The 13,249-nt window shown below is 36.9% G+C and overlaps 1 protein-coding gene across 4 annotated transcripts in view; it reads left to right on the top strand.

Moving 5' to 3' along the window:
- Positions 1 to 13,249, top strand: part of LOC128030029 (t-SNARE domain-containing protein 1-like) — a 94,697-nt gene that overhangs the window by 46,326 nt on the left and 35,122 nt on the right. Inside the window, exon 8 of one of the 4 annotated variants that reach the window (XM_052617498.1) lies at positions 12,939 to 12,996. The exons of the other annotated variants lie outside the window; for them this stretch is intronic. Within the exon in view, the coding sequence (XP_052473458.1) occupies positions 12,939 to 12,996 (58 nt within the window). The remainder of the gene's footprint in view (positions 1 to 12,938; positions 12,997 to 13,249) is intronic. 4 annotated transcript variants of the gene reach the window in all.

The following is a 13,249-nucleotide window of genomic DNA, read 5'->3' as shown; positions in this document are numbered from 1 at the left end:
GCTACTGCATCTGGCTAACAGACAGGCATCAAACAATCCCACATCCTGCAGCCCTCTTAATAAATTCCCATTTATCACACGGACAATACCTGAAAGACTTAAACAAACTCGACAGCTTATTTTAGTCATAGAGAAATTGGAGTTTTTTCAGGTGATCAGAAGGGTGATGAGGATGAGTCTGTGCTCCGAGAGCTCTGACGCAGGTTGCGGAGATGTCTCTGGCCCCGGGCCCAACCGAGCTGATCATATCTGACAATGTGCCTTTCCTGTCTAGCATCTTTCCGCCTTTCCCAACCCCCCAAACCTCCAGCCTACCCCGCACCGCCTCCAAACGCAACTCCACTCAAGTGAATCACCAGCATTTGCAGCCCTGTCTGAGCCCTATTCTCTCATTTTTCATCCGTCTCTCTCTCTCTCTCTCTCTCTCTCTCTCCTCCTTCCCGTTCACTGTTAGATGGATTCCCAAGGGAAATGGAGAAGATGGAATGTGTGTTATCTGTGTAAAGTACAATCAGTCCCCCCTCGTTCTCTCTCTCTCACTCTCTTTCACTCCAAAAGCTGATCTGTCCTCCTGAGTACTTCGCATTTACTCTGGTGGCTTGTGCGTTCAGGCGAACCCTTCTTCGGAGAACCGTTCAAAGGGACAGACACGCACACATAAGCCGGATAGAGGACGGGGGGTTATTCCACATGCCGTTATGGATTCACCGTCTTGATTTTCTATGAGGCGACCCACAAGGTTAATGAACTGTACTTCTGGGAAGACTAATTTGATTTGGATTAACCCTATATTGCAGTGAAACAACGGACACATTTGAAGGGAGGAGCGAGCCGCCAGACTCCATCCTCCACTGTTTATGACATCAACCCCAGACGCACCTGCCTGACACTTTGGCACTGGCCATCATTTCATCAAAATGTATTAGTAAAAAAAAATTATAATAATAATAAAGGAAAACATAGGGCATGACTAAGGACAACTTTCAAGGGGAATCTGAATGCAACACCTGGTCCATCCAGGAGAAAAAATACAGGCACGTGTCTTCCCTGCAAATGTGTCCAGTGCATCCCTTTTGCCCTTCAGTGAGAAATGGAAGTTTCATAGCATAGTGGAGCTACAGTAAATGATGTAAATGGCAGACAAGCAATGCTGTGATCTGCTTGTGAATCTCTAGTGTAGTAAAACTCTTAACTCTAGATCGAAAGCCCCTACTTACAAGATTTTATTTAATTTTAGTGGTCTAAGACAGAAAAGAATATATATATTTTTTCTTTTTTCCCTTAATTCTTTCTCTTACGCAGCTATAAGATTGAGCTATGAGATCCTACAATGTAAGATGTTTCAATTCAGGAAACACCCTTGTTTAGTTTTGGGCTGTAGTGTTGCTCATGCCTGTAGACATGGTGTTACTATACTGTAGGTTGTTCACTGTTTAGCCAAGCAGTGTTGGTTTTTAATATTTGTTTTAGTTTAATTATTTTCAATTAGTTTCCAATACCTTTAATTTTCACTGAAAGTTTTAATCTAATTTATTTATCTAAACTGTATGTTAGGGGTTTAACGGCACATGTATTCATCCCGAACCATCACTATTCATTTCATGCAGTCAGACGATGAATACAGTCAGTCAATAGGGGATCAATCCAGAAGGGCGCAGCAGGTAATGCACTGCTAACTGTCACAACAGGAAAGAGCAGAAGAAGAGACGATCTACACACCAACCCAAAACAAGAATAGTGTTGGCACGCAAGGGCTCGAAGAACCGCCTGCTTGTTTTGAATCAGCAGTGTGGGAAAGTTTTGGTTTCTAGAGATGCTATAAATCAGAATCTGTTTTTAGTTTTATTTTGGCCCATCTCTATTGCAGAATCGCACACAAACTGCATAGCCATCATTTTCCAAAATGTAATTTGTGTGAAGTTTTTATGAAGTCCGTAGAGGAGAAAATACTGCACCCGGCTGATCAAGCTTTAATGTACCTCTGAGAGGAACTGACCATCTTCAGAAATGTTTCCATGGCATTTTCTTTTCCTCTTACCTCCATATAATGCATATTAGATTGGTGTTTGTATGCACAGGCGCAGCTGCTTTGTTTATGTCAGTAACCAAGGAAATGCTATAATCACTGCTGTTCCATTGAGAGTACATTTGCATTTTCATTCAGTCTGTCTGTTGTTTTTGTTTTGTGCAGCAAAATCATCATTACTTAATCTAAAGTCGGACCATTCGGTTTTTGCTAACAAATCATGAAATTATACAATCTATTTCTAATCAAAAATAACTGCTTATTGTACAGTATGTACAGCTACATGTGCAATATGTTGCACAACACTACTTTCTGTTCAATAAATAAATAACTTCTTGTACCAACTTGTATCAAACCACGACCCCGAAACTGAGGTACGTCCCGAACCATGTCTTCTGTGTACCGTAACACCACTACTAAATGTACTGAATGTACAAAATGTCCAGTGTCTGGGCATGTAAGTGTACGTCATGATGTCATGATGTTACCATGTGTTGCTGTACTTTGTTTTTGAACATGTAAGTTGTTTTGACCATGGCCATGGCCATGTCAGAGCACATTGCATGCTTTTCTACTCTGATGCATCAAGGCAAAGACATTGTTATTCTTATAACAAACAGCGTGACCCTTAAGAGAACTCTGACTCCGTGGTGGTGCTCTCTCTCTCTCTCTCTCTCTCCCTCTCTCTGCCCCTCCTCCCATTAATCCACAGCTATGAACTTAGAAAGACCTGCCCTCACAGCACATTTTTTAATCACTTTTTCTCCTCCCCAATTAAACCATAAAGGTATATGACTGGGAATCCTGAACTATATGTTAAGAACTGGTGAACCAACAAGTAACCTTGAACAACCAGTCTGATCCCCCAAAAAATGACTCTATGGGTCTTTTCTTTTCAGAGAATTGACAATCAGTTTGAGCAATCACTGAATTAATCAGAACCTCTTCAGTAATTTCGTCATGTCTGACTGCCATAACAGCATGTTATATATAATGCAAATAGCCTAAACAGTCGAAAACATGGAACTTGATCTGTAAAGCATTGAGATTCCACAACACAGTAACATTTAAACAGCATTTAATACTTCAGTATGCTCATAATGTGCTATTATTTCAGGAGGTCTATAGTTTTATTTACATCGATCAATCTTTTTTGAATGTGTAAAACAATATTTTTTATGTTTAATATTCCTGTAAAGAGAGCTCTTTAGTTCAGAATATGTTTTTTTGTTATTTTCTGCATAATAGAAAATTCTATAGAACTCTTCTAGATTACACTAAAATGTTATTTTAATACCATTTTAGTCATAGCAAATGGACTAAGATGAATTAAAGATGACAAAAAGAGAGTAAAAGTAAAAGGAAAGATTTTTTTCTAAACAGTTTTTGTAGTCGTCACACACTAAAAGGCTCTTACGACCAAAAGAGGCTCTCTCTGGTTTTACATTTGCTGTATTGATTTGTTTTTCTGAAAGTGATTTCTATCCTTTTTTAAACATTAATACATGTCTTGCTTCCTTTAGTGTTTGCCATTGGCTTTATTGTGCATCCCTGTGATGTGCCTCTGATTATTTTATTGTTGTTGTTTTTGTGTCACAATCAATATCAAGTGCTGTTGAGCAACTCGTGTTACAGTTCTCATCTAAAATATGACACACACAACAGTCCCCATACCATCTCAGTTATTATTATTATTTTTCTTCTTTTCCGGGATTGGATGCATACACACATTCTTTGTGCCCTAAGACTGTGTGCTTTGAGTTTTGAGGTCCTTGGGCTATGACAGAAAGGAAACATTTGATTTTACATTATAAACCGTTTATTCAGCAAGGGCAAAAAAAGAGATGTTTCACGCTTAAGCCCTCAGCAGGCTCCGCACGGAAATGTCATCATTTTTTGGGGGGCTGTAAGCGTGCGCGTAAATCTGCTTAACAGTTTTTCTGCTGTGGCACTGACACCACGTCCCGTTGCCCGTTGCCTTTGGGCTGGGGGGTGGGTGTGGGGTTGATGTGGGGAGAATCTCATATCAGCATTAAACACATTTATCTAGGAGAGTGAGAAAAATGGAGAGAGAGAGAGAGAGAGAGAGAGAGAGAGGGAAAGAGAGAGAGAAGAGGCAGGGAGGGGAGAAGGGTGGTGGATAGGATTCTGGGAGGAGGATGGAAGGCAGCATTAGGAGTGGAAAAGCAAAGTGTTTCACAGTTCAACACTGCATTAGTACATTAGAGCAGAGCTTTTCAACCTTTACAGGCCTAGAGACCCTCCAAACACGCTCTCTACCAACCCAGTGTCCTCCAATAGAAAAGATTTCTCTGGATAATAATAATGAAGAGGAGTTGTTGTTATTAGAATTTTAATACCACTAATCACCATTTATTATTATATTAATTGAAATTAATTTCAATTTGTTTTATTAAAACCTTTAAATAGTAGTAAAATATATGGATATTGTGTTTGTTAGGGTATATTTTGATAATAATTATTTTAATTATAATAATTATTTTAATTATTTTAATTATTATTATTATATAGAAATAAAAATTAGATTAGAAATTATAACTAGATAAAGGTCCATTATTATTCAGGGTAAATTTAAAGTACTTAATTTTGAAATGTACACAGAAAGGAAATCTTGCATTTTTAATACAGAATTTCAGTTCATAGACTTCCCTGCAGAATCCTCATGGACTTCAAGACTGAAAACCCCAACGCTGAAGCACAAAATCTAGAATAACAGCATCTGGATAGTTTCTCAGATAAAGCCCAAATCATTTTAAACTAAGGCTCGCATTGATAGTTTTTAAAGACAGCTGGATTTTTAGGGGCCTTCTGCCAGAGCATTGTCATTTAAGACCACTTTTCGTGGCCCAACTGCACAAGCCCCACCTGTTCCTTGAATCCTTTGAGCTGCAGCAATCAAGCAATAAATAAGCTGCCAATTTGAATGCACTGAGGCTGTTAGACTGGCAAAGATCAAAGCCTTCTGTGTTAGCACAGCAAATACAGCATAGAGCCCAGCACCTCCCCTCCCTAAAACAAAACCTACACACCAAGCATAATTAGCCAGCATCTCCCCAGGCACTCTCCACTACTGTCAGAACAGCAAAGATGGGCATCAGTACAGCTATCGCAAACATAATATGCTCTTTTATTTTCTTCTTGTTTGCAAAAATCAGCCATTTAATGCACGGTCCCTTGACATCATTCTGGAGATTGTTTTATGATTCTGCTTACTTAGTAAAAGCGAACTTACATAAGTCTTATTATGCCCCTCAGGACCACACAGGCCATTCAAGGAGACTGAAGAACATTTAAATGAAGAAAGAGGAAGTGCACGATACGATAAGACTATCACTTGAAGCAATAGTTCACCCAGAAATGAAAAATCTTTCATTTATCTTTTCACCCTCATATCATTTCAAACCTCTGTTGTTGATGATGGTTTCCAGTGAAAAACAAAAGGAGACATTTTTGAATGATTATTACACAGCTTTTGAGATACAAAAAAACTAATAGCACCTTATTATTTAGCATATATTTTTCAGTGTTTTACCCAATTTCCATTATTGCACAATATTATTATTATTATTACTTTATTATTACAAATAAAGTAAACTGTGACATATTATACCCTAAAAATCTTCATACGTTGGATTACCAGTAAAACTGATAAAAATTTGGGAACAAAAATTATTCAAACACTTTGACCTGACCATGTTTTGCTTAAGTGTTATCTAACGTTATCCAGATGAATTTGTTCTGAGACAGTTTAACCATTTTATTACCATTTTCTAAACTACGGTGAATAAACTGTGATAATGTGTGAAATATTGACAGTATCTGATTGGCTTTTGCTTTGACTGTATATATATATAGCTTCTAAGATGCAGTACAACATCGAGAAGCTCTCAAGCTCAAATTAGTCAAAAACTGCTGTAGTACATATCACTTATACCACACAATAACATTATATTTGGAACAATATGAGAGAGAGAATAATATAAATAATGACTGGATTATTTTTTTGGGGTGAACTGTCACTTACAAAAGGTCAGGTAACCATACCTGAAATCATTTTGATTTTGATTATCTTTTGATTATTTTTTATTTTAGGGACAGAGCGTATCTGTCCTGGCTTTTTGACTATTGGGGTCTATAAATGTTGGAAGTCGATTTGAATTTCATAAATACAGCCTATAATGTTTTACAGTGGATCCCAACACACACACACACACACACACAGAGAGAGAGACATCATTCATTTATCAGGGGTTATTTAGGGTTAAAGACGTGCATATAGCAGCTTTCTGTTTTTGAATTTTGAATTTGAATGATTTAATTTGTAGTAACATTCTTAAATTAAAAAAAATAAATAAAACAGTAGCATGATATTAAATGATGCAGCCGCTGTGGCATTCACACAGGGTTGGTCTCAGACTTTGAGTGAAAGATAGACTGGCATTTTGGAAAGGTAGAACAGCTGTAGGCTCTGTTCGGTGGTGGGGGGTTCTTAAGAGACGTGCAGCAGGGGTGGACGGATGGATGACTAGAGTAATGACAAGTGCTTCAAGCAAATGATGATTAACACACTTGCACCATATGCAATTCTTATAGAATTAAAAAGGTGCATTGATGTGGCAGTGAAGTAAGCAATGCACTCGAGAAAGCCATTCAGCACTGCAGAGCCTGTATCATATAAGAAAATGGTGCAAAGTAGTCATGGAGTCAAATAGCATTGCTTCAAATTTCTAAGTTTAGTTTGAATGGTAGCTATTTATTTGAATTCCCACACCAGTGCTCTGCTGTGTGAAGAAATGTTCTGTTCCCCAGCTGTTCCTCTCCTGATAAAGTTACTGTACAAATTTGTAGATGTGGTTTCTGGTAATTCTTTGTAAAAATGCAGTGATATTTCTTTCTGCAGGGATCATTTTGCGGAAGTACAGACTCAATTTAGTATCTTCTGAAAATCTTTGCAGGCTCCTGCGCATATTTGTGTTTTTATTTACAAAGGCAAAGGTTTCTATTTCCAATATGTTTTGCAGCGTTGTGTATTAGCTAGAAACGTTGAAACATCGAGTCTGTTGAGCACTTAAAAAACAGTGGCATGTTAAAAACCTAGCGCTATTTTTCCACATGTCCTTTTCAAAGCAATGTTTATTTAGTTGTAAAATATTTAAGAGATTTAAGGTAGGTATTCATTGTATTTTTTAATTTATTATTTTGTATTATAATTGTTATATTATTTTATTCTCAAATAGTACCAGACATGGGGACTTGTGACTTGGTGACTTGGACTCGAGTTGACTCGAGTCGCTATTTTTAGGACTTGAGACTTGACTCGGACTTGGAAGTTAAAGACTCGGGACTTGACTTGACTTGAGACACGATGACTTGAATGACTTGAGTGTTAATCACATCATGTTTTCAGTTTGAATATAAAATATATAAATTATTTTTTTAAATAAAGTTGATTACTCAGCTGGAGCGCAGGCTGAGAATAGCGTCGTGACTGGATCAGGACACTATCATCAGTCATGCCCTCTCTACCTTACACACACCACGCCCACTTAAATCAGATATCACATCACATCAACATGTCAGCCTGAGAGGTACCGAGGGTCATCGCTTTTGTCTTCAATAGTTCGCGCCTAAAAACGCGTGGAAAACGCTAGTCGCGCCGCTTTCTCCTTCTTTCCAAAGCGCTCGGGCAGAAGTGCTCCTGGGGCGTCTGTCGTTGCTAAGCATCCATGACACACTCTCTCTCAATGGAGACGCGGAAATTTCAGCAAAGTATAAATGGATTTGCAGCACTAAACATCGCTCGCAGTAGCTCTGCTACTAAATTCGTTTCAAAATGGCAATCCATATACAGCTATGAACAGCTGTTCCTTCATCTTAGCTGAGCTTTCAACGTTGATACGGGAAAGGAGGAAGCTGATTGGTTAGTTATTGTCACATGACCTGCGGTGCGCTTGCGGCATTATGAAAAGTTTAGATGTTTTTAACTCGATGCGGTGCGACGCGCGCGCGTTGCTTCCATTATGAGCGCGCATACCGCGCGCCTACATTGGAAATAACGAACTTGCGCGCGCAAAAGACATGATGTGAACGGCCCCTAATGATCCGCTAGCAGCAGGCCGTCAAAAAAACGCATTCCAGGGGCGGCGCATATATATATATATATATATATATATATATATATATATATATATATATATATATATATATATATATATATATATATATATATATATATATATATATATGTGTGTGTACATACATACATACACAGTACAGAATATAAATATGACGTATTTTAAGTTGTTTCATACTTTTTTGTTATGTAGAGTACAGACCAAAAGTTTGGACACCTTCTCATCCAAAGAGTTTTCTTTATTTTCATGAATATGAAAATTGTAGAGTCACGCTGAAGGCATCGAGGGCTATTTGAGCAAGAAGGAGAGTGATGGGGTGCTGCGCCAGATGACCTGGCCTCCACAGTCACCGGACCTGAACCTAATCGAGATGGTTTAGGGGTGAGCTGGACCGCAGACAGAAGGCAAAAGGGCCAACAAGTGCTAAGCATCTCTCGGGGAACTCCTTCAAGACTGTTGGAAGACCATTTCAGGTGACTACCTCTTGAAGCTCATCAAGAGAATGCCAAGAGTGTGCAAAGCAGTAATCAAAGCAAAAAGTGGCTACTTTGAAGAACCAAGAATATTACATATTTTTGGTTGTTTCACACTTTTTGTTATGTATATAATTCCATATATAATTCCACATGTGTTAATTCATAGTTTTGATGCCTTCAGTGTGAATCTACAATTTACATAGTCATGAAAATAAAGAAAACTCTTTGAATGAGAAGGTGTGTCCAAACTTTTGGTCTGTACTGTACATAACAAAAAAGTATGAAACAACTGAAAATACGTCATATTTATATTCTATACTCTGAGAGAGAGAGAGAGAGAGAGAGAGAGAGTGTGTGTGTGTGTGTGTGAGAGAGAGAGAGAGAGAGTGTGTGTGTGTGAGAGAGAGAGGAGAAATGTAACAAAGTTTAATGTTGTATGTAAACTGTTTTTGAGAGAGAGGGAGAGAGGTGTTCAGAGAGGAGTCTGTTGGATGTTTAGCTGTTATTTGTTTTATGGACTCAATGTTGAAAACGTAAAACATTTCAAACACTGTTGGCAGAAGTGAAAAATAAATAATTTTAGGAAGTTACAATTTTGTTTGATTCCATGATGTATTTTACTGAACATGAGTATTTACAATGCAAATCCAAATTATTTTAATTTACTGACAGTTACTTATATCTTGTCTTTTAACTTTATTAAGACCAGATTCTGCAGGTAAAATAACAATATTAAGGTGACTTGACTTGGACTTGACTTGACATAGCTTGTGACTTGACTTGACTTGACTTGCCCAAGAAAAAAATACTTGGGACTTACTTGAGACTTGAAGGTTAAGACTTGAGACTTACTTGAGACTTGCACATGTGTGACTTGGTCCCATCTCTGAATAGTACTAATAGTACTAAAACTGAAATAAAAATAGGTAAATAGAAATATATAACAAAAATATAATGAGTGAAAACACTGACTACATCACAAAGTTACTGCAGCTAAAACTTTAACAGCTAAAAATGTAAATGATTCACATTCACAAAATAGGTAATATGAGTGTGTTACAACAATTTTTGCTCTAGAATAAAAAGTGCAGAAGATAGATTTTTGAGGTTTTGTAAGTGTTTTTTCACAAACACATCTCTTCAACTGTCAAGCCCGGTAATGTGTCATTATTGTGTTGATTAAACTTCACTCTTGGCAGTTTAATCTATACAGTGTGCGGTGGTGCTATACAAAATAGCAGCACCACTGTGAGGGATTTTCTGTCTTACAGGGCATGTTGTCTTTTCATATGCCGTGTTGTAGAAATGACAGTACCTGTGATGATTTATGATAGAGCCACAATCTGATATTCCACTGCTTCACCTCATTTGTGTGTATCACCCACGCATTAGCTCCCAGCTCACAGGCCAAACTCATAAACAAAACTCACTTCACTTCAGCCACTTCTACACTTTACCTCTAAAACTTTATGATATCACCTTAACAACTTTATTATTATTATTATTTTATATTTATTATTATTATTATTATTATTTTTTTTTTTTTTTGGAGGCTGGAGGTTTATACTATTAGTAAGATTCATATGGGGCAGTAAATGTTAAAAATACATTTACTTAATTAATTTATTTATTTATCAATATGAGAAAAAAGGTGGTGACTTAATAGTGTTTTATGGTTTAATGCCCAGTTATGCTGGGATTTAGGACACTTTTTGTGTCACTTTTGGCAACCACTGCAGTAAAGACTGATGAAGAGCAGGCTGTCTCTTCAGTAAGCCGTTATTGTTTTGCATGTAGAATGCTAGCATTTGCTAATGCTAGGTAGAAGTTAGTTACAGTAGAAGCTTATTATATGAGTGAGTAATTTAAACAATTATGTAAAAATTAAGAAATTGATGAAAATTTTTAGGTCACACATAAAATCAATTTGATGCAGTTTAAATGAGGCATCCTAATGAATTTAAAAGCACAAACTATATTTTGACAGGCTTAATGAACTGAACGGAGAGAAAAATTAGCTTAGAAACTTAATTTGCTATTTGTGCGGAACAAGTCTGAGCATTATGAATAAATTGTTAATTCTAAGCATATATATGTAAATATTCTGTGGGTCTGTGCATTATATAAGAATAGACTGTAAATTCTAAGCATTGTATTTATATTTCATTTTGACACAAAGTGATGTTTTGGTGGTGCAGAATGAATGTTGTCTTTTGGGAATGTGTTGCCCCTTAAAACTGTTTTTATCCTTCTTTTTTTCACTACAGGGGCTCTCACTCACTTATTTCTGATGGTCAGAGCTTTCAGAGCTGATTGTCTAGCAGTATGAGCGAACGCTCTTTTTCCCAAGCTATTATGAAGCCATCAGCCACCAACTCACTGTTCGAGGTTTCTTTTTTTATTTTCATTCTATCATTCGCAGTTCAATGCTATACTTTCTAACCCTCTCTTGGAGTTACACACGCCCAGCTGGCTGCTTCTAAATATGGAGATTTCAGGTTGTTTGCCCCAGGGGAGCTTTGATACATGCAGCGTTTAGTTCAGGACTTGAAATCAGAAACACAGAGGGTAGTCATATCACATTATCTTCACCTAGCATAACACGTCAACATCATCCAGGGCACATTTCAGCTCTTATAAATGCATTAAAACACTGCATTGTTGCTTGACCATAACTCCATGTACTGTGATATTTACTGCAGTGAGGTTATCACCCCTATATTAGGAACTCTGATTTCATCTCAGGCAATTTATTCACACACACACACACACACACACACACACACACACACACACACACACAATATATATATATTATTGTTATTACTTAAATTATTATGATTTTGTATGATGTTCCATATATGTAATGAATTATTATTATTATTTACATTACAGTTATACACTATTAAGCTTGTGTGGAGAACCATGGGGTTTTTTCAAGCCATCAGATCCTGAAAGCCATTTTGAACCTGTGCCCAGTCATTTTGTTGGGCCTTTCACTTTAGATCATCACCTTTTATCAATGATGCTGCCAGAATTGCACAGGGTGTTCAAAAACGTGGACTGAAGCCAACATATTCTTTATTAAGAGACATTCATTTTGTTCAGAGCTGCCTCATTCTGTTAGCTTAAGCAATAATGGTGTAGTTTCAATTAAATGAGTCATTTAGCAGATGTGCTAATCCAAAAAAGACTAAAAATACACTTATTGCAGGACAATCCCCCAGGAACAACCTGGGGGTTAAGTGCCTTGTCTTTAATTACCAGCTTTGAGCTTTAACTGCTGCAGCCCAGTTTTGCATTTTAAAGGTAACATGGTTTTATTTTAAATCAAAAAGGTTTAATTGGCCGGCAGGGGCGTCGCTAGGCCCTTTAAACTTATGCCCAGCCCACCTAAAAAATTATTTGATTAATTAATTAGTGATCGCTTCAGTCCCCTTTAAAAACTCATTTGAAACGGTGGCAAGCTGCATCAAGTTCCGGCTCCTCCCCTGATCTGAGTCTGCATGGATTCAGCGCGTTTTTCAATCCACAGGGGCGCCGAGCAGAGCGAACATCAGAGAGTACAAGGTGTGTGTGTGTGTGCGTGTGTGTGTGTTCTCGCATCCAATACCAATACGTCTTCGCTGCGTTCACCTTCAGCCTTTATCACGGTGTGACAGTTGTTTTTTCTTCCAACAAAAATGAAGCGATTAACACCCATGAAAACATACTTTAGAAAACGATCATGATTTATTTTAATTTACTTTTCAAAATTCAAAACATATTATTGTGTATTTCGGCATTACATTATGCAGCCATTCACAGAAATGATTAAAGACACACATCATTGTCTGAAAGCACTAAATGACACAGAGAGAGAAACATCATGTGGAGTTATTTTGTTTTGTATTATTAAATATGATTTTGTATTAAGTAATAATGAATCATTAGTGTATCATGATACATATATTAGAGTAAGAGTAAAGGGATCTGTGATTTTTTTTTTTTTTTTTTTTTTAAGTAATTGATTTATAGAAGTGGCAAATTGATAATGGTGTTATTTTTAATAAATAGAAATAAATATAGAACAGATTAAACGTATTGCCAATAGACAATTACATTAATACATGTTTTGTCTATATTCTTAATGAATATTAGCTGGTTAGTTAAATGATTTGAAATGAAATACATTTCCAGGGGCTGACTTGATGTATAACCAACCGTATTGTTGATTATAAAGGCTAAAAAGCTAAAAATTAATAATAATAATAAAATATAATAATTTATTTTTCATTGTAGATGGATATACAACATTTTTTGTCGTGCGGGAGTAGGTCTGCAAATGAGCAACAGTCAGGTGAGAATAGAACAGACAGCCTCACACACACACACACACACACAATACCACTGTGTTCCCAAGATTCACTGTAGTCATTGAACCCTTATGTTGTTTTAATTTTCTGCCAATTTCCACGTACATTCCATAAGAAAAAGCAGTGGTATCATCAAAGGATAAACATGAATGTCCTAATACTGAATCAGGAAGTCTTTATTGTAAAAATCTACATTCCCAATTCAAAATTTTCCAGTGACTGGTCACATGTAAAAAA

Source organism: Carassius gibelio, chromosome A16, assembly GCF_023724105.1.
Source record: "Carassius gibelio isolate Cgi1373 ecotype wild population from Czech Republic chromosome A16, carGib1.2-hapl.c, whole genome shotgun sequence".
NCBI lineage: Eukaryota > Metazoa > Chordata > Actinopteri > Cypriniformes > Cyprinidae > Carassius > Carassius gibelio.
The sequence above is the reverse complement of the archived record's forward strand: the minus strand, read 5'-3'. Positions and strand labels throughout refer to the sequence as shown.